The 25925-nt window shown below is 33.3% G+C and overlaps 3 protein-coding genes across 4 annotated transcripts; 1 reads left to right on the plus strand and 2 right to left on the minus strand.

Moving 5' to 3' along the window:
* Positions 1-5883: 5883 nt before the first annotated feature.
* LOC114711455 (cytokinin dehydrogenase 2-like) lies at positions 5884-10310 on the minus strand. The gene is made up of 5 exons (XM_028895863.1): positions 9635-10310; positions 7425-7552; positions 7063-7329; positions 6696-6964; positions 5884-6447 (listed from the first exon to the last, which is right to left on the minus strand). The coding sequence occupies exons 1-5, from the start codon at positions 10248-10250 to the stop codon at positions 6147-6149; spliced, it is 1581 nt and encodes a 526-aa protein (XP_028751696.1). The 5' UTR covers positions 10251-10310; the 3' UTR covers positions 5884-6146.
* Positions 10311-16127: 5817 nt separating this feature from the next.
* On the plus strand, positions 16128-19746 carry LOC114711449 (translation machinery-associated protein 22-like). 2 transcript variants are annotated; one of them, XM_028895855.1, is made up of 7 exons: positions 16128-16444; positions 16551-16631; positions 17516-17568; positions 17651-17750; positions 17844-17911; positions 18001-18084; positions 19337-19746. In XM_028895855.1, the coding sequence occupies exons 1-7, from the start codon at positions 16297-16299 to the stop codon at positions 19391-19393; spliced, it is 591 nt and encodes a 196-aa protein (XP_028751688.1). In that variant the 5' UTR covers positions 16128-16296; the 3' UTR covers positions 19394-19746. The 2 variants fall into 2 exon arrangements, with proteins under 2 accessions (XP_028751688.1, XP_028751689.1); XM_028895856.1 differs by having other exon boundaries at positions 16131-16444; positions 17669-17750.
* A 3348-nt stretch (positions 19747-23094) lies between these two features.
* On the minus strand, positions 23095-24383 carry LOC114711448 (pathogen-associated molecular patterns-induced protein A70-like). Its single transcript, XM_028895853.1, has one exon. The coding sequence runs from the start codon at positions 24270-24272 to the stop codon at positions 23421-23423; it is 852 nt and encodes a 283-aa protein (XP_028751686.1). The 5' UTR covers positions 24273-24383; the 3' UTR covers positions 23095-23420.
* Between the last annotated feature and the right edge of the window lie 1542 nt (positions 24384-25925).

The following is a 25925-nucleotide window of genomic DNA, read 5'->3' on the forward strand; positions in this document are numbered from 1 at the left end:
GCATGAATGATCAAAGTGCTGGCCAGCAATATAATGGGGGATATAGTACTTACATATGGGTACTAATAGAAGATGTTCTAATGGACCACCCTCTTAATCTGTGATCTCTCTCTCTCTCTCTCTCTCTCTCTCTCTCTCTCTCTCTCTCTCTCTCTCTCTCTCTCGCGTACCTATGGGACCAAATGCTTCAATTATATTCTTCGATTTAGGAAACTTTATAGGTGACTGAAGTGAACAGGTCAAGATCTACCAAGGCTTGCAATTTGTAATCGAACTTTTGTTCTTTAGTGAATCAAACAGTGGTGCCTCAGTGAATCATGCACAGTCAAAAATAATATTAAAAAAAGCAGTCTATCTCTATTTAGATGTTAATGGTCAGAAACGTATAGTTTGGGATAGAACACATCCATTGGATCTGTACAAAAAAAAGCGAAATCCCCACCACTCAGGGGAACCAGACAAAAATATTATGAATCGAAATCAATTGTGAATGTAAATCCAAAGAAAGGTTGTTGTCATTGAAAAAGCTGTAGTACTTATAATATCCTTTGTTCACCATGACCATATCTTTCTAAAGATTCTGCATAGGTTGAACTGTCAATTTTGAAGGTAAAACCCATCGGCTAAGAGCCAGTGTTCTCACTTCCCAACCCTCTCCTTCATTTATTTCGCTTTTCTTTTCTTTTCCCCATTCTCCTTTTAAGGACAACAGGTGACACAGGGTTGGAACTTCCTCGTAATGTCGAGGAGGAATCCTTTTACATCAGGAATCAAATCTGATCCATATACTTTTTTATTATGGGATAAGAACACACTTGATCCGTGCACAAAAAAAAAAAAAGAGAGAACATATACAACATGATATTGATTCGTAATAAAATCGTTTTCACAGTTTAGTTCTTGCATGTATATGGTTAATTATTGTTAGCATTTAATTAGCAGTGATTGCGCCATGTTTGATTAGAACCAAAACAACTCGTTTAGTGTAACTAGCGAAACAAATCAAAGAGATGGCATGATAATTATAATAATCACGAAGATACAAAAACATATCTTGGATAGTATAACGAGGAAAGGAAAAAAAATGAAAGCTTTATATATGGATATATATAAAGTTACAATCCCTATGAAACTGTTAAACCCTGGGATGCATGTATCCATTAATGAAAGGTGCAAGTCAGATCACTCGCATTAATACATCGAAGGGAAAGTTTCTGGTATTGCTAATTAATTAAGACAAGCAACACTGTTTTTAATTGTCTTTTCTTTAGTGACATGTGTTAATATATATATACATACTGTTTTTAATTGTCTCACTTTTAGTGAAATGTGCTAATACACACAGTACACTCGCTTTTACCAAACTCCACACGACAGTGCAGTATAATGTTTTATAACAGCATCAGGCAAACAACGTTTTCATGTTTATGTGTATCTTGTTTGGAGATTATGGTCAGCCAAAGTAATAAGCAATTGATTATTTTCAGTTGAATTAATATTAGCCAAATATTTCTCTCACAAGAAAACGTTAGTGCTGAGGGAAGATTGGGTGGCTATCAATTTAATATTCTTCATTTTTCTTTTTTCTCTGGTGAATTTGAGAGTATGATTTTAATTGTGTTAACTAATGAATACTTCTTGTTCATTTCAATTTCTTGTCACTTCGATGTACATGTGCATATTTTTATATATTATTCAATTTTTTCAACAATATGTTGTTTGTATGTGTTACACTGTTCGCCAATCCTGGGCAAGTCCTGCTATTTAATAGTGCTTATATATTATCCATTGACAAGGTTCGAACTTAAGAATATACATAAAATTCAAAACCACCTTTATTATTAGATACGAGTTACATGTTTATTAATTAATTAGACCAACTTTCGTTTGGGATACTATGCAGTCTTTAATTCCAAAATGACATTACATTATTGAATAATAAATTAATACGAAAATTTGAGATGATCAAACTTGTTATAGGGGCATTATACTTCAACGAGATCCTAAGAGAATATTCATCTACTTAGTGTGGTAAAGTTGTTTAAAATTTGATCTTTTTCAAATTGATTCAAAATTTAACATAAAATACAAGATCCACATTGATGTTTATGATTTTTTAACTTTAGACTTAGTATTTGATTTGAAAGATTCTCCAACATGAATATCTTCTTGTTATCATTGAGAATGCCTCAGAATTGCTTTTTCCTGCACAAATTTTGGTTTTACAACTACACTTTATCTGTGCAGAACGCAATTAAATTTACTTAATATGACTTCTTAGGTTTAATGAACACCTAGTTGTGGCTATTGGACGAGGTACTCTTGAGCAACTTTTAGCTTCTTGAATTATATCAATTGTATAGATTTGACTTGAACGAGTTATATTATCATTTTTCATATTGTTATTATATTTTTAATCAGAATTAAATTTTTTATTCAGCATTATAAAAATAACTTAAAAAGTAAACAAATTAAACAAGTGACTAATTTATTCAAATTAAATATAAATGCTTTGACCAATTTTTTTAAATTTTCCACTAGAAAAGATTCGGGTTGATTCTTGACAGGCCTCTTGGTTTTAGTGGCGAGAAATTGACTTCTCCAACTGTCCAACATATCTAAGTAAGATCAATGGATGCCGTAGAACAGAAGGAAAATATGAACTCCCACTACTGTCCAAAAAAGCTCATCATACAACCCAACACATGAAAATGGATCATATAAGAAACATTTGAATTTTAAACGCGCTTTTGGTAACATAATAATATATATTCACAACAAATAATAAAATGGAAATTTTTGTAAGTTCTTTTAGACTAAATGTTAAATGTGTTGTATGTGTATTGTGTATGGTATGTGTTTTATATGCAATTTGGTACAATATTTGATAGGGTTGTAAAATTGAACATGAAGTAATATACTGTAATATTCTACGTCACCGAATCCCTCGAAGTCAAGCGTTTATAATTAGTTAGGCATTTCACATTGAAGTAAAATTAAATGTCATAAAATTCGTGGAAGTTGCCTAAGTAGGTAAAGTCATTAAAATGAGTGTGAATTGTGAAACGCCTCCTTTAGAGATAAGTATGTTTGAGATATATATAGCAGCAAAATCTTTTTACGATTTCGTTTTGGAATGTCACAAAGATATGCATATCCATATAGAGGAGATTTGCTGGACTTTATATAATCGAAATTCCAACTCTTTTGCTTCGATTATTATCAAGCTAGTACACTTCCAGAAAGCAGAAGCAGGTCCACCTCCATGACTAGAATCCAAGGTGCATTATGATCAAATAAATTTTCAGGATTTTAATGTACAACACAATAGCTAAGGACTTCAAAAGAATCAGAATTGGAACACTATCGCTTATAATATTAAAAATAAGGCAACTTTTGATCTCAAATTTTATGCAATGCATTTGTAGAATCCAGAAGATATAACTAACTAAACATGTGAGAAAAATAATGCATATTTTTCTGGTACATCTAAAATTAGCTTAATCTTATGCATAGTGCATACAGTACCCTAAACCATAAATAGAATAAGAATGTTAGGTGTAATTAAAAAACAATTTCATGGGATATTATATATATATAAGAGAAATAATAACAAGGTACTAGATATTACTGGGAAATGACATAAAGATACTGGATGCTGCTTTAATATAACACACACACAATTCTTTATATATTATTAATAGAAAACAAAAAAATAATTAAAGAAACAGGGGTGTTCCTATAGTTACCATGATGAAAACAAAGGTGTTTTGTGGAGATGGGCTGCTGATTCCGAATTGCTCACTCCATAATAAGTAAAGTTCTTCTTTTTCCTTTTTCTTTTGAAACTGGGGAAGTTAAAGTTTAAGGAGATGACATCCTATTGAGAGCAATGTTACTAATTTTTCCAATTGCAGTAATTATTTTGTCTCGTGGGCCATATACACTCATGAGATTGTGATGCGTAGTACGTGAAGAAGAAGGGAAAAAAAATGGATATGACAATCCAAATCTCAATCATATATTATAAGATTCAAAGATGTTTATTAATCATCATCATCTGCGCATGCACGAGTGCAAGACACATTTTTATGCCACCATCATTATTGACAAAGCAAACTGAAGAATAATATCCACATGAGACATATATAAATACAATAATTAATGAACAAACATTACATTATTGCATAATATGAATAATGTTTGCTCACATGAACATCGCACATGCAACGTCATGCTTTTTTAAAGTGTCTTTGGAAATCATCATTAGCAACAGAAATGAGAAGGACATGGAGCAAATTATATGGACAATGCCGGCTGGGATCATCACTTGATCAGTAATTTCTTTTGTGTAGATTTTAAATTACTGAGTGTAATTTTTGTTTTAGCATGCATTAATAATGCTTGGCTTTTGTGAAGATGCCCTTTTTTTTTCTGTGTGGACCTGTACTGTCCTTCGCGGCCATCTAGACGCTAGCTAGGAAGTTCTTATCAACCAAACTGATCATTCAAAAACAAAAAACAAAAGAAAATTATTGGAGTGGTTGGATCATTATGCATTCACATTAGATATGGAAGTTATCATTGAGACCAAATGTGAAACAAAAAATTTGCAACGATGGAAAAATCATGAGCACTGTAGTGGGTCTGGACCAGCCTATAAATGGATGCCTTTTCAAGCTATCAGTTTCCGAATTAATTGATTGTTTGAAAACTTCGAAGCATTTGTACAATATCAAGTGATTTATACGTCAAAGTGGTCCATATTCCAATCCAATTGTTAATTATAATCTCCACAATATTTTGTCTATTTTCTCGTTTATTATTGAATGTTACTTACTACCGAGATCTTTAGAAGATAAACTATAATTAATAGAGAAATATATAGGCATATGATAGTGATACAAAATCTAACTGAATCTTGACTTTGCTTCCAGTCATATATGTTGTAGACCAAAGAGTCTTTGCGGACAAATCAATGAGAAGAATTGTAATTTGTAAACTTTTTTACCAGTGAACTGATCAATTCAAACTAGTTGAATCAGCCATAAAAGTAAAAGTTCCAAAATAAAAATTCTGACGTATATTTGGATGCATTATTGGAAGATGTCATTATGAAACAATTGTTAGTCTCGCATCATATCTTAGAAAATTCAATGACATTATTCGTTCAAAAGATTTTATGTCTAAATTTCTAAATAAAATCCCTAATTTTCTGGGGAAAAGTTCAACTATATCTTGTTTAGCTTTTAATATAATCGCATTCATATGTGTGAGAATAGGATTATTGGGATAAATTTCTGCAAAGTTAGTCAAAATAATGACCAGGAAGAATTATCACCAAACACATATATACAAGGGATCTAAATGAGTCAAGGTTTTCTTTTATAAAGTTAATTGGGGTTCCTGTTTAAGGTTGACAGAGTCAAAAAATTTTGAGAAATGAGAAGGGATGGAACGTGCACGCAAAGACTATACATATATACATGTGTGTGTGTGTGTGTAATATTGATGTTCATTTACATAATTAGTCAAGAATTTGGTGAGATTTGTCATATTTTTCAAAAAGGATAAAATATCTTATCATCTTGAGCAAGGGCCCAAAATTGGTACACAAATTTTGAAGCATAATTACCAAATTCTCAACTAAATTTTTAAAAGATGCGCATGTTTCCCAATAAGTTTCTGGGTGTATTTTCTGCTTCTTAACATCTTGGAAAAATTAGGGACAAACGGAATCGAAGACCTCTCGTTTATCTTGCTAGCTGCTTATCCATCATTAAAAATTTAAATAAAAAATTATATATTTCGGTATAAAGATTACTAGCAAAATTTGATGGACATGATTTACCTTGAGTTGTCTGCTTTCTTTCATAAGGCCAAGATATGAATTTATTTCGAATTGCAATTCAAGCGTAACAGTAACACATATACATATATATATAACGTAAAGTAATATGTACGTTTTTCACCAACTAGCTAGCAGAGGCTGTACTAAGCTTTAAATTAAGCCAGTGCAAGTCTCTCACTTGTTTATACATATTCAATCGACCTAATTCTGATGGTCTAAATACTAAAATACCTACTAATAATCAAGCATGATATTGGATTACAGAGAAGGTATAGATCTATATTGGTAGCTTTAATTATTTATTGTTCACATTGAAAATGCCTTGGCCAGGTGACAAAATACGTTTGGGATCATATTGAGCTTTTCTCTGCTCGAAAAGGCTCCATTTGGCTCCAAAGTGATCCACCCATTGTTTCCTTGTCATGTTAAGTGGAAGATATTGCTTAATCTGAATACCAGATTCCGCACAGAACTGCAATACCATCTGGTTTAGCTTCTGATATGCTTCCACTTCATCAAACCTGCTCGTGTGCAGAAGACTCACCACGTAGAAAACATCTTCACTTGGGATCATCGCAGACATCCTATCATCCCACCTGCAAATTAATTAAATATATATATATATATATAACCCATTAGATATTTCTATTCAATCCAAAACTGATAATGATGTATATGTTACGTGTTTACATTGTTTAAAAGACCTGTTTGAAATAATTTATAAACAACTTTTCAATCATAATTTATGAGATATAAGATAGATATGTGACAGGAGTTTTGTCTCAGTTTAAAACATACTTATAAGTGACTCTAGTCATGATTTCAAAGGGGGCCTAAAACTTACTTGTTGCCATTCACGGGATAGACCAGGACGACTCCCGTAGAGATGTTTTGCTTGAGAAGTATGCCCTTGAAGACTCCTTCATTGAAATCCGTGATTCGAGACTTTGGAACGAACATGTTCAGCCATGGATGAGGAAGATCCCACAGTCCCTGTGGCCTAAGAACAAGCTCGTCCGTGTGAACCCGGTCCAGAAACTCCTCGTACGACACATCCTTCTCGAAGTTAAACGAAGCCACAAACTTTAACCCACTTATCAGCTCTTCAACTTCCTGATTAATTAATTACAACCGAATTAACCAACAAAGTCCCAAATATCAACCAAGAAATTCCCTCAAGATAATTAATTACGTGTGATTATTTAAGGTACCTTGTCGATTGTTGTCTGAGAATCGTTGGTGTAATATTCGGCTAGCTCTAAGACGTAGACGATGCCATTCTGGTGGACGAGGGAAGTGATCCTGGGACGATCAGTCTGTGGATAAAAGGAAAGATCCATGGATGATTGATTCAGCAGAAGCGATCCTTCTACGTAATTAGGGATGTTTTTTTCCACACTTTCGTTCATCGAGATTAATCGTTCTTGATCTGCACTTAGCACAGAGAAGTCATTGTAAAGCAATCGCAGCCACTTCACCTGCAACCAATTAAACAAACCATTTCTTTTATTATTATTTGCGTCCATAAAAACACACACACACACACACACACACACATAAATGAGATACTTGCCCTGGTTGGTGCAGGTCCTAAAGCAATTCTGGCTCTGGTGATGATCCCAAATTGGCCTAAACCTCCAAGAACAGCGTAGAAAAGGTCTGAGTTAATCTCACGAGAACATGTTACTTCTTCTCCTTTCCCTGCAAAATCCCCCATGGGTGTCAAATTCTTTTATTTTAAGTCTCATTTTGAAGAGTGACATGGGTTTAGAAGAAGAAGATTAATAATAATATAAGTATATTAAAGTACTAATCAAAACAATATTAAAGAAGGACTACCGATCACGTCGAATAATTGAAAGAAACAAACATATATACAAAAGGACATGTGTCTCAATAATTGTAATATGCCATAAGGTTAAGGAACGGCACTAATATAATAAAAATGAGTTTAAGTAACCTTACAACACAACCAAATGGCAATGCAAGAGCCTTCCTCAACCCATACAAGGGTTGACTTGATGTTTAAAAATTCTTCTACATATATGAATAATTAATTCAACTCCTCTATTAGTGAGCAACATAATACTACTATATTATCTTAAAATATTCTTGACCTCTGTAAAGAGATTATTGGTCAATAGGTGTGTGTGTGTGTGTGTGTATCAAGGGAAAATGCACACTTTGATCGCCCTCTTCGTATATTGAATAATGCCAACTAGACAATTGATGATGTGGCTGTTTTTTAAGGTAGAATCAATTAATACTAATTGCTGTCGCAATCTAGTGATGATGTATCTTCATTCAATCATTTAATTTACATGTAATCTGGATTAATATCCGGTGAAGTCACGTGACAATTACATATATATGTTTTATTTATTTTGGGTTTATGTAATGCTTTCTTTTATAATGTTTTTCCCAAGCCGACCAAGCATATTGGTCGGCTTCTATGGTCTAAAACAATAAAACCCACCGTATAAGTCTACCCTTTTTGTATTATTGGTCGTATGGTCTCAGCCAAATGTAGTCCCCATCATTCCCACACAACCAAAAGAAGTGGGGAAAAAAAAACAAAGTGATTGATTAATCTAATTTTGTTATTAAAAAAAGAATATATAATTTCATTGAAAAACTAAACATAATTCTGACAAGGATATGTTTTGTTAACGTGCGTAATTTTTTAAGAAAAATAATTAAAGTCAAAGGAATTATTTAATATTTTCACAATTTCAAGGGTCGAAGGAACTTATTAAACTTATAATTTTATATGACAATGAAAGAAATTTAAGGGTGATACATATATATACCTTAAGAAAAATATATGAAGAAAACACACACTTTGTTTCTAAAAGAAAATTAACGTTTTAGAAAATTTAGTCATTGATAGTTAATGCTTTATATGAAAATAGAAATAATGATGTATAAATTAGTGAACACCGGAACAGGGGTGAAAAAAGATGCAAAAATATTGAGAATGGTCAAAAAAATTAGAAGAAACATTAATTTTAATGAAATACATAAACTAGCACAGGCTATAATTGATCAAATATATGTGACTGACTGATTTATTGCTTGCCCTATCTAGAAATAACGTCTCTTATTTCTTTTCACATGAATTCCCGACTTTAAAAATCTGTTACGTGCAAACAGAAGGCGTGGCCAATAAAGTTTAATTAATTACGCAAATAGCGAGCGTAATCAAATAAAATTAATAGCTGGTTAATTATCAGAAATCTATATATTGTATGCAACTAAATCAATGACAAAATCTCTGCTGTCGAACAAAATTTGTAAGACTCTTGCTTTAGCTGTCCTTTTCTTTGTTGTTTTTCCTTAAACTAAGACTTGTTAAAAAAAAATTACATATGCAAAATTCTGAATGTTGTCATAAATAATCTTCCTGAATATGAAATTTCAACTAAAATTGACAATCAATTATCGCTTTCTCAATTATATTGAAAAGCCCTCACAAAACTATAGTATAGTATTTAATAATTGAGAATTTAAAGTTTTTATTTAATTTAATCCAAAATATAGCAGAAAGGGTTCTGTCAGGTAGACTCCTCCTGATGATAACTTTTTCATGCTTCTCAATATAATAAATATCCTTTGTCTAAAAAATTAACCTTTAAAACATTCTTTGCTTTGATATTCCCCAACTAAAACATCTAAATTGTAGAGTATAAGTACTCCTAGGTGATTTTGAAACTTTAAAAGTACTAAAACCCTCCAGAAGAAGGGGAGAGAAAAAAAATCACAGTAGTGAATAGTGATTCATACCTGTAACAACATCCAGTTCGTAAACATTTTGAATCTGAGGACCAAATCGAAAGGTTTGGCCGCTAATCCCAGCATTAGAAAGGGTACCGCCGACCGTCAAATACAAGTAATCTGTCCAAGAACGAGGTGACAATCCACGTTTCATGGTCTCATGCAGGACATCGATCCACCTCTGTCCACCACCCACGTCCACGTAATCCCCCGGCGCCGCCGTCTTCTCCGTCACAAATATCCCCCCGGACGACGACGACCCACCATTATTATTTCTGAAACAGCTCATGTTCACCACAACCCCACCAAAAGCCATGGACTGTCCGTTCACCGAGTGAGCCTCCCCTCTGGCGGCAACACTGAACGGAATGTCTAACGAGTTTGAGAACTTTATGAGCACCGATATGTCACTTGTGGACGCCGGGTTCATGATCGCCACCGGATGCTTATGAATTATGTGCCCAAAATCTGTGGAGCCTTCCGACAGAGACTGAGGATCACGAGCAAGCCTTATCGCTACCTCTGTTGGTGCCTGCAACACCGACAATGTCCCAGATTGTCCCTCGGACACTACTAGGATGCTGCTTGTTATTAGCCATAACAACATGAGCAAAGGCTTCGCCATTTGATTCACAGGCAAGTTTTAATCTTTTGGTTGATCGCTATATATATATGTATATATGTATGTATGGTTTTGAGGGAGAGATAGAGAGAGAGTTAGGTTTCAATGGGGCGAAGTGTGCGTGGTGTGGTGTTGTGTATATATAGGAAGAGATGGAGAAGATTGGGGGAGTGCAGCGACGTCGTGTCGTGGGGGAGGTTTTTTTGTTTTCTGTGGGCTTTGATTTGCTATGATTCACGCCTTGAATTGTGAGTGTTCCTTTTGCAGATGCACGCATACACATACATACATACATATTGAACAATAAAACCAAGATTTTCTTTTTGTTTCTTTTTTTTTTGTCCAAGATAAAAGGCCATATCTTTCTGGATGATCATTCTAAGGGGATGTTTAGATGAAAACCAAACCATGATTTCAAAAGTAATTTTACGGTTTGCGAAGTAAATATATGGAGAAGTTTGTCTCGTTTTGCAGAAAAGTGCTTCTAAAAAGCACTTTTAAGCATTCCCAAACACCCCCTAAGTAGTTACTCAGTGGACGGAAATAAAGAATTATGGTCAAACTTTTTGATGATTTCATTTTAAATTAACTGCTGACTCGCTCAATTATATTATTATATTATATGTGATATAATTTGTCAAAGTCAACAATTATTTTATTTTGAATATATATATTGAGATTTTCTGGCCATCGAAGTTTCTTGTTTTTTGTTTTTTCTCCCACAACATTCTCACCCCGGAAAAAACAATTCTTATAAGGGGCCGTATTTCTCTAGAATTCTACCTAAATAATAATAATAATTACCATCTATCAATTTTCAATCAATTCGTATATTTGCTCGGATTAAGTTTCTGCGATTTTTCTTGACCAAGATGATCGATTGTGTCAAGTATTTCAAACGAATCCGCAGACAAAAGACACAAGATTTTTCTTCCTCTGGTGAAGAAGACTCACGAATATTAATTAATATAGAGTCTATTTACGGACCGTGTTAGGGAGTTTGCAATCATCCTGACTGATATTTAATTCCAAATACGGTAATTTCTAATTTATCAAATATTGTAATTGATCATAAGCAGCCTAGTTTATTATAGAGCGGAATAAAAAAGAGAGAGAGAGAGAGAGAGAAAACCAAACAGCAGCCTTCTTAATGTTTACAATAATACCTTACCATTTAAATATCATATGCATCAAACATTAAAGTTGATTATCATATACTATCCAAAACGCATGTTCTATAATAATGATAAAATTATTTCAAAATATGAAACTAACATTTTTCTAAATGATTATTTAAAAAATCAATCATTTAGTCCTTGTCTATAATTTTGATTTTATTACGAATCAGTTAAATTTAACTCGAATAAACTTACTCTATTAATTAAGTTTTAGTTAGTTAATTTTTTAGTCGCCATGCTTTGTAACTGGATTACAATTAGTTATTGAATGACTAAATGATTTTCTCAAAGTATAAAAATCAATAGATTGAATGGCTGGAATTCGAGAGGTTGAGTGTGAGTAGAACTTCAAGATGAAATTATAATTACTAAAATATATATATAATGAAATTATAAGGATCAACAAGCGGTACTTCCTGATACTGTATTTGAAGCAGTTGTTCGAGTTCCTTATGATATGCAAGTGAAACAAGTTCTTGCTAATGGTAAAAAGGGGGCTTTGAATGTCGGGTCTATGTAAATAATTACCATAATTATGCCGAGAACTCCACTATTTATATATATAGAACCATTTGTTCTCAAGAATATAATGTCATTACTGAAAACAAAACCTTCCTTTTCATCCAAGAATTACATAAAATTCCTTATGAGTGAATATTATTTATATGTATATTTATATAGTGAGAAACAAGGAGTATATTCCGTTGATAGTGGACATAAAGTTTGCTGCACCCACGAAAATCACTTAATTTTTTTTTTTTTGGTTGAGTATGGGGTATCTACTGCTGATAGTAGTGAGTAATCCCCTTACACCGTAGACTTTTCGAATGGGTTTTAGTGCTAGCCACAAAATTCTTTCCACACACAAGGCTAAAGATCAAACCCTAGATGCTTAAGAAACCCAGCCAAGTGCTTAGCCCTATGGTTTGCTAATCACTTACTTCAATAATGGAAATTTCTACTACTCACTATCAAATTGAGTTGGTCAAATTTCATATATCTAGCTAGGCAGTGGTTTTCTTGGGGGGCCCCGGTTTTTAATTTGTGTTTATTTTGAGTGAATTCTCCAACCATCGTCACGATAAGTTATTTGTAACAACTGTTCATGGGAGACTAATTAATTGGAGTACATAATGCTCCATTTAGATTTATGATATTGACTTGCAATTCGCATCATGCTACATTTTGAAGTAACTTTGAGGAATGGCTTTCTCTCTTCTCTAACTCTCTAACATGGAGCCGACCTTTCTTCTTTACACTTCATCACGTATACTTAGGTAAACGTGTGTTTACATATTATATTCACTGAACTTGTGTGCACTAATCAATTATCCTTCTCAGCATCCACAATAAAATATGTCAGAACTCCACCATAGTGTCCATGAATTATCAGTTGAGCTGATATTATTATTAATTATTATATATTTTATATCGATTAATATTGTATATTGACGGGACATAACTGAAAATAATAAACGGGTTCAAACAAACTCTGGGCATAATTACAAATTAATTGGATGCAACGGAATCAGAGAGCTAGAGTTTAAGAACAAAAGGATGAGAATTTCAAAAGGAAAAAAAAAAATAGACTCTTACATATATAGCTTTACACTTAATTTATTTTCAAAAACATGTGCATTTTTTTTTTTTTACTTCTGGGGTTTTTTAATAAAAACCTATTGATAAAGTCGCTGACCTAGAACTTGTCATATGTGTGTGTGTGTGTGTGTGTGTGTGTATTTGTGTGTGTAAAATCCGCCCATCACATTAGGATCGTTCTCCTCACCATCTTTTCTTATCAATATTTTCTTTTTAGAATTTGAAGTGCTGTAGATCAGAGATTTGATTAATTTGGTTTATGGTAGATAAATAGCCCTATGCAAGCATTCTTGAGTAGCTGCTCTAGGAATTCATGATTAAGTCCCAAAAATGTTTAAGCTTGAAATTATTATGAGATTTGCGTTCCTTTTTTTTTTTTTTTGGGCTGTCATTATTTCCACCATGTCTCATCGAATACATATCATATACAATCCAATCTGTAATTTACATTTATAATTAAAAGATCCGATTTTACAGCACAATTTGTCTCAAAAATGGGAGCAAATGGAGCATTATGATGAAGAAATTAAATGATTAAAGACGAAGATTTGAGGAGGTGATATTGTTACTTTGTTTAATCACAATTTGAAGCATCCCTTCCGGAGCATACTTGTCTTAAAATCTCTTAAGCAATATTACTGACCGACATTTTGAGATTTATTATTTGTTTATTACAGTATAATTAAGTTGCACTTGTTCCAAGAAAAATACTACTTTGAGGAAGTACGCCAGTGCGTACTATACCATATATAAGGGATTATGTTGAACATATTATCTGGGATTTAATATAAATGTATCCATAAACTTCACATTGGGACAATCTCGATATTGAAAAATTGAACCTTTGACCTACCATTTTTATACATTTTTTTAATTTAGCCCATATCATCATTTAATTTCTTAAGCCCTAAACCTTAATTTATGATCATAATTTTCGGTAAAGTCAATCATCAGTTTTTCTGGGAATAATTAATTTATGTCAACATACAGGATCCCTGAATCCTGATCCTAAGATCATTGCTAATGATATTAATTAAGTAAGGAGCATTTACCTTGATTATTATGTATTTAATTTAATTTAATTATTATGATGGGAGACATGCAGAGCTCGAATTGACAGAGTTTGAGATAAGAGGGATGTGCAATGAATATATAGAAAGGTCAACCTCATCTTTATGCATTATAACCAAACGAATCCATTTAGAATTACGTTTTATGACTAATTCATTCCAAACTAATCGTACTGAAAAAAGGAACCTTAACAAAATGGTTGAAATCATTAAAGGTCAAAATTTTTGATCGAGACGTTCTAACGTCCAACAAAAACACGAATGCAGCACAACCATATAAACATGTTGCTTGTAGATTGAAGATTAATGAGTCATCGTATCATCAATTGAAATATATCATAAACCTTAATTAAATAGTTTATTATCTTTATTAGTATGAGAATTATTTAACTAATTTGAGTAAATTAAGAAAGTCAAATAAATTAATTAATAATAACAGATGTAACATGATCTCTTTAAAATGCTTTTGTATAACACATTAGATTATGTTTTACAAGTTATATAATTTAGCTTGAGGGAAAATGATAAAAATGAAAGATAAAATGAATATAAATCTTATATTTAGGATTAAATTCAACCATCAATTGGTTTTTATGTTAGGGATTAGAACGAGCATTAACAATTGAATACTATTCTTTTTCATTTTAGGAGTGAATTATCGTCATCTTGTTTATAAAGTTAAGTAATTTCACTCTTATAATGTAACTAAATACGTATGGCTTGCTAGTGAAAGACCTACAAGATTTATTAAACTAGTATTTATCAGCAGAGCTTCCAGCAGATAGAGCAAATTTATCAGCATAGCTGTAATGTTTTGTGTATATAGTGGATCCTTAATCAAAAAAAAAAACAAAGAAACAGCTGGATCCCGTATATATTATATAAAAAAAATAGATAGTAAAATAGTAAAATATATCACGCATCATATAATTCTATTTTCCCGAATGAATCTACTATTCATTTTATTCTGGACTTGGAAACTGAAAATTTTGCTTACGGCATCTGAATAAAGAGCACACGATTGATATCTTATGATGAACAAATAATGCTAGAGGTTATGCATTTCACTTTTTTTTTTTTTCTTTTTAGCATAAGTTGGAGTATCTCCTTAAGTCGTTTTGGGCTTAAGTCATTTTCTATCGGATTGAGAGTGTTAAAATTAAAGTCCTCCTAACAAATGTGTTTTTTGATATTTAAACTTTTATTTTTCTTTTATAAAAAATGAAACCGTTTATCATCTCAACCACCAGCTTGGTTTTCACTTGTTATACTTGACATTGATATGTTTTTCTAAATTCTAACGATCTAAATTTCTTTTGGGTCTCAAGATCAAAAGGATACATTAGTTGGCCCAAAAAAGATAAATTTGTCTTGGGCCCAATTCTGAACTTGTTTGAATCGTATCCCATATGCTTATAACCCGTGCTTGGATCGTAAAGAAACAGGCTCCTTCTTCTCCTCTGTCCAGATTCTCTTCTCTTTTTTTTTTTATAAAAAGAATGATATTTTAAAAAAATATCATATTAACTAATTTAACTAACATCATTAATCTAATCAAATACAAGAGGAAGACCTATTTCACATGTACATCAAATTTTTTTTAAAATTAACTCGATTGTCATTCCTTCAATAATAATCAAATAAAAGAAAAAGAGAGAGAGTTAAAAAAGATGATTAGGATACTTTAAAAAATTATATTAACTAATTTAACTAACATCATTAATTTACTCAAATTAATTAATTATGTTTTACATTAAGTATGGATGAATATTTTTCTTTGTCCTTGTGTAATCCTATTCCACCTGTCTTAAACATAAGATTCATAGTATAAATACAATATTCACACTACAAAGGGTACAAGGTAGATTTTATATCCAAGACCGAGAAGTACTATTTTTTAATTCTAAAAAATTTAGAATGATTTCTAATTTTCCAAGTTCATGGGCGGGTGAAGCACTCGGCGAAACGACGTCGTTATTATCAATATTAACGGCAGCGCGCAGCCAGCGAGCCAGGTGTCCGATATGATATGCCGACATGAGACTGATGATCGGCGAAGGATTCTGAGAGACTGAAAAGAAGGGAACACAGAGCCAAGAACATTTTGTTGAGGAGTGGCGTTTTCTAAACGCGCCGTTTCCATCTTCGTTCTCTCGATCGCTCAGTGAGACAGAGTGACAAGGAACCGTTTTTTGCTGTGCGATGGCGGAGAAACCTCAACCGGTTCGGGTGTTATACTGCCCCGTCTGCAGTTTGCCCGCCGAGTACTGCGAATTCGGACCCGATTTCGAGAAATGCAAACCCTGGTTGATCCAGAACGCCCCTCAATTATACCCTGATCTCCTCAAAGGTCTCTTTCATTCTTCGATTCTAGTTTCTTCTCGCTACTTCCCTGTTTCGTATGTATTTAAATCGCTTTACTATCATGATTTGAAATTGGATTATGTTGTGCGCAGAGGCGAGCACTGATAAACTTGCCGAGCAATTGCAAAATAGCGGACTATCGTCAGGGGCTAGTGATGGAGGTGCTACCTCAGGTCGGCTTTCTGTGTTTTTGTCTTGCTTTTATCTCTCTCTCTCTCTCTCTCTGTTTTTTTGTTTGGGGCCCCGTTTTCAATATGGTCACTCAAACTACTAGTAAAGTGATGGTTGAAGCTACACTTCTAAATCTTTTCTCCTCCATAACTTTTGGGGGGTGGGGGGTTGTTCAATTGTTACTCCTATTCCGGGTCAGTCGTATGAGCCATTAATGTCGTCCGTTATTAAACTTTTAGGGGGTGTTTGGGAAACCCAAAACCATGGTTTCATAAACACTTGTCCGCAAACGAGGGGGGGGGGTTGTTCAATTGTTACTCCTATTCCGGGTTAGTCGTATGAGCCATTAATGTCGTCCGTTATTAAACTTTTAGGGTGTTTGGCAGAAGTGTTTTTACGGATTACGAAGTAATTTGAGATGTAGTATTTCTCCTTGTTAGTCGTTTTCTCTTAAATAAGCAAAGACAAGTACTTTGCTTTTTCTTGCATTCGGAGTAAAGTTCATTTGATAACTCACCTAGGACAAAATTATAACCTTTGTCCCTTGCAATGAAGCCTGATTACATATCTGAGTGGATATGGTTCGTCTAGTTAAACTTTTGTCCATTAATATTTCTTTTATCTTGTAAGCTGTGATATTTCCATTAGTTTGGTTCAGGCTGCTTCCTGCGTATTAGTATGTTTTTTCCACTAATAATGTAAAAGAATGATGTCCCCATAGTCGTGTTTTTCTACTGCTTCCATCATACATTTATTCAGTTGAGTTAGACATTTATCGGTAAGTTAATTCTGTAATAATGTGAAATGGTGTTTTTCTACTGCTTGCATATTGGTTATGACGATAGCATTTCAAATACTCCCTCACAGTATCTTTTTGATGTTTTAGCTCCTAAGCAGGAAGAAGTCAAGCGTCTTCCTGGTGGTAAGATCAAGAAAAAGGTATTCCATGGTATTCCTTCACGTTATCTAATTAGATATGGCGGCCTTTGACACGAAGTAATGATTCCATTCATTTCATGAGAGTGGCACTCGTTTTCAGGAGAAGCAGGAGGTTGTCATTGAGAAGGTTATTCGCAATAAACGAAAATGCATTACCACTGTGAAAGGCCTTGACCTTTTTGGTGAGATATATGTTGCCCTGATTTTTTTTGGGTCGTAAACTTGTATTATTGATACATTCTTATCATTACCTCTTCGCTTTTATTGCATTTCAGGTGTCAAGCTCAGTGAAGCATCAAAGAAACTTGGGAAAAAGTTTGCTACTGGAGCATCTGTTGTCAAGGTTCGTTAGCGCTGAGTTAGTAGGTGTTTAATTACTTGTTTAGCGTTTGTCTTTGATGTCTCACAATATCTGGCATTGATTGTTTTCAGGGACCGACGGAGAAAGAGCAAATTGATGTTCAAGGAGATATATCTTATGACATTGTGGAGTTCATTACGGAGACATGGGCTGATGTAAGACACTTTGATTCTTAGTTTTATGATTGTATTATAAGTCAACTGAATACGCATTTCCTTCAATCAGTGAAAGAAAAAATGAAACGGAAGATGCTCTCACATCTTAGTAAGATCATATCTGTTGTTAATTTCACATATTTATTTGTATATGAAACACGAGTGGCTGTAATGATTTGAGCACAGAAATTAACAGCAAGGACAATGCTTTGTTGAAAGTGTTAATCTGTGAAAATTCACATTATATTGTGTAGTCGGCCCCAACAAGAGCAACGTTAGTTGACCTATACTCATATAGTGCGTTTAGCATAGTTTTTGTTTTGGTAACCCACGACATGGCTCTTCAATGTGGTGACTAACTCCGTCCTGTGTCAGCTAGAAAACTAGCAGCTATGGTCGGAAGCTAGCAGTATGGACTTGTTATGTTTATACTGGATTCAACCAATCTAAATTGGAAATATAAATTGCACAAGACATTTTTTGCCTGGATTATTAATACTGTTTTTTCTTCGCAGCGTGGGCTCTTTCCTGTTGTTTTGTTATGTTTGATCCACTAATAATGTAAAAGAATGATCCACCCATGGTCGTGTTTAGAGGAAAGCCTACTTTTTGTGCCTTTGTTTTATTTGTGAGTTGACTGGGTACTTTTTTCTTTTGGGGCCATTTTGAACGTTAGCAATGACTCGTTCGTGTTTGACATGTCTGTCATTGGTTAAGGTGGCATGCTTCCTGTTATTAGCCGATTGGATGAGATGCTGATAATGAAAACTCATTTTCGCTTATTTGTAACTCTGAAGCCCCTTCACTGACATTCATTAGTGATTAAGTTCACTCTAACACAAGTTCAAAGACAGGACCCCGTGAAAGCAGAAAACGCAATTATAAAATGAAGGTTGGTCAAAAAAAAATTTGTACAAAGGAGAATGTCCTTGCTAAGAGACTAGGGCACTTACGAAAACCTTCCCTTATCTCACATAAGAGAACATAGTCCAATCAACCAATCCACATAGTTAAATAAATATTGACAACATAGTAGTTGAACCATTATCCGCTGGAAGGTAGTCCATAACCTTACGCCCCATTGTCTGACTGATCCGAGTGAGGAGTTATTTTCTTGTGGGTTGACTGTTGAGCCTAATCTTTGTTCTTTTTTTGTGCTATGCATGCGACTGATTCTGTCCAAGTTCACTGGTTCTTGTCTACCGAAAATTCAAAACATGCTTCTGATAAATAGGCTGTCTCTCTCCTGCAGGTCCCAGAAACTGCAATTTTCTTCATAGAAGATGGGAAAAAGGTCCCAGCTGCTTGACTCTGAAATCCTGGCATAAAGAGAGTTTTAGACTGACAGTTAAACTAGGCCATATTACTTTACTTCTGAAGTAAACGGCTGATAAACTTATACAGCTTTTGTCCATACATCTTGAGCCAGTCAGATCCAGTCCTCTGCCCACAGTTACGGTCACTGATTGGCTTCAGCTTAGTTATTTAGGGTCAAAATTATTTTGGAACCTTGTTATGATGCATGGTCAGTGGTTAAATTTAACTACCTTAACCGGGTGATGTTAAATGTTGAAGAACTATAGAGTTGTTAAATTGAGTTTGGATTTATTGACCGTTACATTCAGCCTTGAAAATTAGTTTTACATGCTGTCGATTGAGAAAAAGAATATGGCCACATTGCCCATGGACTTCGAATTTTTATATGAACGTAGTTGTTTGCAAAGTGGAAAAGATCCTCTACTATATTTCCACTTATAAACTGTAAATTCCAAAAAAAAATATGGTCTATTTTATAAGTTTTAATTTGAGTTTGTCTTATTATTGAATATATTTCTTTAATTCTGCCATTAAGTATTTATTTTCTTTTCATTGTCACATGCTCTCTGTCACATTTTTCTATACATCTTTTCTCTTTTTTCTCATTTACTGTAAGAGTATATTTGAAAATAAAGGTATGTTTTTATACTTACTGTTTTGAAAACAAAAGTATATTATTATACTGACTGTTTTTAAATACTCCTTTGGTCCTAATTATAAGATCCAATTGACTTATTTGAGGAGATTAAGGAAGTAAGTTAAGTTGGTTATTTATAATAAATAAGTGTTGTCATTCTTAAAATATCCTTGCTAATTAAGTATATTGGTTAAAACTATAATTATTAGAAGGATTATCTTGAAAAAAAATGTATAAATATAAGAGACAAAATAGATTGAGGTCTTATAATTAGAACCAAATAAAAAGTCAAATGGGATCTTATAATAAGGACCGGAAGAGTATAAGTTATTACCAATTTCTAAGTGGCGTTTTGTCTCAATTTTAATTCTAACGGCAAATTTATTACCACGTGCATGCGTTCCAGCAGTAATCATTGTATGTTAGGAATTGGATAATTTTCACAGGCAACTCTGCGTGTGTCGTGGGGGTGGATTTTTTTTTTTTTTTTTTAACCATAATGAACATCGAGATTCTTGTTCAATTTAAGCAATCGCCTGAAAAATTATATTTTAGGTCTGGGAAAAAATTAAAGAAAACTACTTGCTTTTTATTCTTTTCATTTTTTTTTTCTAGCCAACAAAGTCCACCATGATTTTGACCTCTTGAAATTGGATACGGAATTGAGGAAATGAGTAATGCACTTGTTCTTGATTTAAAGCATTTAGATCAAACCCACAGACTATACACATAAGTTATATTTTTATTTAAAAAACATATAGAATATTTATTTTTGACCAATTAATTTAAAATAGATAATGATTAAAATAAATATAAAACTGATATTATTTAAACTTAAATTTTTTTTGCTTGAATATTTATATTTAATCTAAACTAAACCCAAAAAAAGATATATAAGCATCAAATTCAAATGTCACTTTCTTAATTAGTACTATATGATTTCTTTATCCCTTCATTCCCACAATTTAGAAGAATTAAATGATAAATGATGACTGCATCGAATATTCACAAATAGAATTAAATGAACATGAGAGATATTTTAAGGGGAAAAAAAATCTAACGTTTCTCCATTCCGCATGTCTGCCCCAAAAACGGAAACGAGAGAGAAAATGGATCTGATCTGAACCCAACTGAAAAGCAACCCTTTCATCTCGTCCGTTTTTGTCCCACGCAGTCAAAATTCACAGTGACTTTCTTTACCGTCTAATTAAATATTTTTCATAATTATCGACAATTAATTTGATCAATAAATTACACTACTTCCAACCCTTAATATAAAATCAAGTTGACTAATTTAAAAAGATTAAAAAATTAGTTAATTTAGTTATTTATAATAAATAAATATTATCTTTTTTAGAATATTCTTACTAATCATTTGTATTAATTAAAACTACTATTTGATAAAACATTTAACATGTACAACTACTACAAGGACTACTTTAAAAATAATAGATGAAGATGAAAGAAAAAGTGAATTGAAGTCTTGTATTTATAACCAAATTAAAAATCAAACTAACTCTTAGATTAATAGCAGGAGGTAGTATTATGCATAACTTATAGACAACTAATCCCTCTCCTTTATGTCCTCACTTCATTATCTTTAACACGTGCCTTACAATAGTTTATTTTTTATCCCAAAACTGAAAAACAAAATACCCACCCGCCTAAGTGTGCGTATCCTTCAATTATAATTTTTTCCTGATGAATTTTTAGAAGTACTCCTCCTGTCCTTATTATAAGACTCAATTTGACTTTTTATTTAGTCCTAATTATAAGACCCAATCCATTTTCTCTTTTATATTTATGCATTTTTTTCCAAGATAATCCTTTTAATAATGATAGTTTTAGTCAATATACTTAATTAGCAAGGATATTTTAGGAATAACAACACTTATTTATTATAAATAACCAACTTAACTTACTTCCTTAATCTCCTCAAATAAGTCAATTGGGTCTTATAATTAGGACCGGAGGAGTATTTTCTATCGACAATATAGAATAAAAGATAAATCCTTCTCATTAAATCATATGCTTAAAGAGACAATAGTTTATATATTCCTCACATGAACCTAAACTTATGGAATCATATTATTATTCATGACTACATGGAGGAAATTCAAATTCATTGAGAGACATTAATATTTTCGGATGTTTAATAATGGGGAAATTCATTTGGATTGGCACATGTTTGACAATCATTTTCTGAATCTGAAGATCCAATCTCTAATCTAAAACACCAAACTACACACACCCACATTCACTAACTCATTAAAGTTGGCAATGGCTCCTGCTTTATACATTTCTATTCACTCCAAAAAGCTCATTTTCCCTTTAAGATTGAGGCAATTAGCGTGAGTTCCAAGTCATCATTTCATTCACCTTCTATGGACGACGTTACTGTAAACTTCGATATTGAGAAACCAACAAACAAGTCATCCGCCAATTCTGTGTTCTTCCCTGTGAAATATCAAAATCTCCTCTCTATTATTTATATAAAAACCCTTGATTAATATCGAAAGTATTAACTTTGTTATAAAATTCAAGTTATTTCTATTATTACTCCTATTAACCATACTAAAATTTCAGTATTATATCAATTTCTACTATTTCACTAGTCACAACCTTTATTAAATACAGACATATCTGAAAAAAAAATATTTAATACTTATTAAAACTATTAAAGGGTCTTGTAAAACAGACTAAAAATTCCTTCTAGAAGAGCTGCTATGATAACAAGCAGAGAAAGAAATAACAACTCCATCATCATTACGAATATCAAACTTACCACAACTCCATTATCACTTAGGACTTAACAATAGCAACCATGATTTTGAAAATCAAACTCATATATGAACAACCTGCTCATTTGAAATGGTGGTAAAAACACAAGATGAACATATGAGAATCTCAAATTATGCGGATAAGTATTTTTTGGATTACAGCCAGTGATCTTTAACAAGTAATCTGTGACGTTTATGTTCTTCCTTAAAAGCAGTGAATTCTAGTACCTTACAATTTTAATTACTCTTCATTAGCCAAACAAGCAACACAACAAATCTCAAATCTAAATCTTTGCAATGTAATATAAATGCAAGGACGTAATCGTTTTCACTAACGCAAGCAACTTTACATTGACACGTACTTCTTAACCTTTTCACTCCCAATATTATGAATGAAACAGACTGCTGACTAAATAAACACTACGGGACGAGCAGGTGCATCCGAAGCCTAAAGTCTTAAAACTACTAATTAAAGGGCCTTTTAGTCATTTCAGGTGCAGCTATCGCTGTGGTGATGAGCGGCGATGAAGCCGTAATAGGTGATGTATTGACCGTTTTACCCCGGGACTTACGGTGGGCTCCACGCACACAGCCCTTCCTCATCAGCTTGCTCTGATCATCTCTCTGTAACGCAGGACCGAGTTCAGCCTCTGTAACCTCAGTTGCTGTTTGAATCTGTTGATGAAATCGTCGGCTTTCGCGTCCACCGTTTCGTCGTCCACAAACGACGCCGTTTCAATGCCTGCTCTGTACCTTGCCGTCTCTGATTCTGGTGTCCGGCGATCCCCCTCCTCCTCCTCCTGCGTTCTCGACGCTGCTTTGTCACTCGCCGATTTCTTCATCTTCTCCGGTAACTTCCCCGACGTCCCGTTACTCGACTCCGATTTGCTCCTCCTCACCAAGTTATCCGCATCATGATCCTCTTTAGACTCCGGAACGTCAGCTTCTCGTTCAAGTCCTTCTCCCGTCGCTTTTATTGAGTCCGATCTGTAGAGAGACGAGAATTTCATAGACTTGAGGCGCTCCAGGAGCGAAGGAGTTCTCGCCAGTTGCGGTTCAGTTGGCTGTTCCTGCGGGTCATCGGGTTGAACAGACACTGCATCTGCACCTGTCGGTTCGAAGCTGTTAGAAACCCCAAATTTGAACGACCAGACTCGCTCGATCAGTGACGGCGTTCTGACGAGCTGAGGAGAGTCATGAACGGGCTGAAGATATTCGGTTTCGGGAAACGCAGCGTCGTGTTTGTAGAAATGGAGGGACCTAAAGCGTTCAAGCAGGGACGATGAACGGACGAGAGCTGGGTGGCCATCGTGGTGGTGGTCGGAAGGCTTTGTGGGGGTACCAAAACGGGAAGAGATGACAATTGTGCCGATGACGAGGTTGAGAAAGAGGAAGAGAGAAGAAGGCGTGAACCAGCTCGCGACGAAAGCGGAGATTGTAACCGGGTCAGCCATGGACGGTGCGCCGGCGTGCTTGCTGACACACTGCGCAAGAAGAGGATGAAAGAGGCTTTGCAAGATGTTATCTGAATATATTACTACTCAAGGGTTATTGTGAAGCGTGAATGAAAGCTTGAAAGGCTTGCCTTATATCTAAATTGTAACAGCGTTGACGTTTACTTCATTGAAATGTGAAACGTGGCACATTTAATATTTTATGAATCTAAAAATAAATCAACAGAAGATCAGATGTTCAGCTAAATAAAATAAAATTAAAAACGACATCACTAGGTGAGAGCAAAATTACTTCTTTTAGCCGGGGGGGGGGGGGGAAAAAGAAGGAGAAAAGAAGAAAGCATTTTTTCCCGGCTTAATATCGTATTCTGGTCCACTTTATGTTCAGCACATCCGCTCTTATTGTTTTATCTTGTTATCAAATAATGCCTTCCCATGTTTTCTTTACATATCAAAAAATAAAAGTGAAAATGATAAAAAAAATTATTTCATAAATAATGATAAAATTATATTTGATGTTACGCTTTCATTATCTCTTATACCTTTCTTATATTTAACAGGATGAAAGTAAAAAAATTATATTAATTATCCTGACAACATATTTTAAATTATAATTTTCTTCTAACCAACGTCTTATAATAGACTAGACAGAATATAATACTAGAAAAATTTTAAGAAAGATTTAAAATTACAAACTGTGTGATTTTTTTTTATTTGCCAAATGATTTTTTTTAAAAAAAATTTCAAAATACAATCCACACAAGTTTATGATGGGAATTCAAGCGTACCATATTTGACATCAATACATAGCGTCTCTTTCAAACTAATAAATAACATAACAACCGATAGTAACTACGCTCAGTTCGACTCTGGGGGAGGTCTTACATTACACTTCAGTATGTTTTTTTAAAGACAATGTAAAACTGATTTAAAGGAATCTATCAAAAATCAAAAATCAAAATAAAATGTATTTACGAATTTGGCATTAGTGAATTCTAGACGCAGTGGGCTACTTCTTACTTTCAAGACCGAGAAAAGCTAAACTTTGTAAATTTTAGATTGAAAGATCTTTTTTGCCATAATTTTGAGAGATTTAAAGAGGTAATAAATTTTATAACTATGTGTTACGAAAACTGTCACTAAAAAATTTTATAAAAGTGATTACTATTTTCTTAATTGATTTCTTAATATTTAATAATAAAATTTAAAACGATTAATATGTGGTCATTAACAATTATGATAATATTTTATTTATATATAAACTAGAAGTGTTTGGAATTTGGATATACCATATTTCCTCAAGAGTAACGATAGTGGCGTCGATTACAGGAGAAAAGGAAAATGCTGGCGACAGAGGAGCATTTGTGTGGCAATAATGGAATATGCTACTTCTATTTTACTTTTTGTTTTCACCCCACCCAATATAAATTAAAAAAATCTATAATTTTTTCATGAACTACTAGTAATATGACCTGCTTTTCAAATTTCATATGTAATATTTTTTCAGCTATAAATGCTGGAGTTACATAATTAATTTATAAAAATTAGTTTATAATAAATTATATTTATTTAGTTAAATTTTTAATTATTTATATTAAAAAGAAATTTTTTTTAACTATGTGTGCAATCAATAAAATTGTAAGATAAAACGAA

The sequence above is a fragment of the Neltuma alba genome, unplaced genomic scaffold (genome assembly GCF_004799145.2).
Source record: "Neltuma alba isolate B1F8T4 unplaced genomic scaffold, ASM479914v2 tig00011289_pilon, whole genome shotgun sequence".
Lineage (NCBI taxonomy): Eukaryota > Viridiplantae > Streptophyta > Magnoliopsida > Fabales > Fabaceae > Neltuma > Neltuma alba.

Coding starts and splice junctions, on each gene's coding strand:
- LOC114711455 (XM_028895863.1), bottom strand. CDS start 10,250: ATGGCGAAGCCTTTGCTCATGTTGTTATGGCTAATAACAAGCAGCATC. Junction 7,553..9,634: donor CGAACTGGATGTTGTTACAG/GTATGAATCACT, acceptor GGGATTTTGCAG/GGAAAGGAGAAGAAGTAACA. Junction 7,330..7,424: donor TAGGACCTGCACCAACCAGG/GCAAGTATCTCA, acceptor AATTGGTTGCAG/GTGAAGTGGCTGCGATTGCT.
- LOC114711449 (XM_028895855.1), top strand. CDS start 16,297: ATGGCGGAGAAACCTCAACCGGTTCGGGTGTTATACTGCCCCGTCTGC. Junction 17,569..17,650: donor GTGGTAAGATCAAGAAAAAG/GTATTCCATGGT, acceptor TCATTTCATGAG/AGTGGCACTCGTTTTCAGGA. Junction 17,751..17,843: donor GAAAGGCCTTGACCTTTTTG/GTGAGATATATG, acceptor ATTGCATTTCAG/GTGTCAAGCTCAGTGAAGCA.
- LOC114711448 (XM_028895853.1), bottom strand. CDS start 24,272: ATGGCTGACCCGGTTACAATCTCCGCTTTCGTCGCGAGCTGGTTCACG.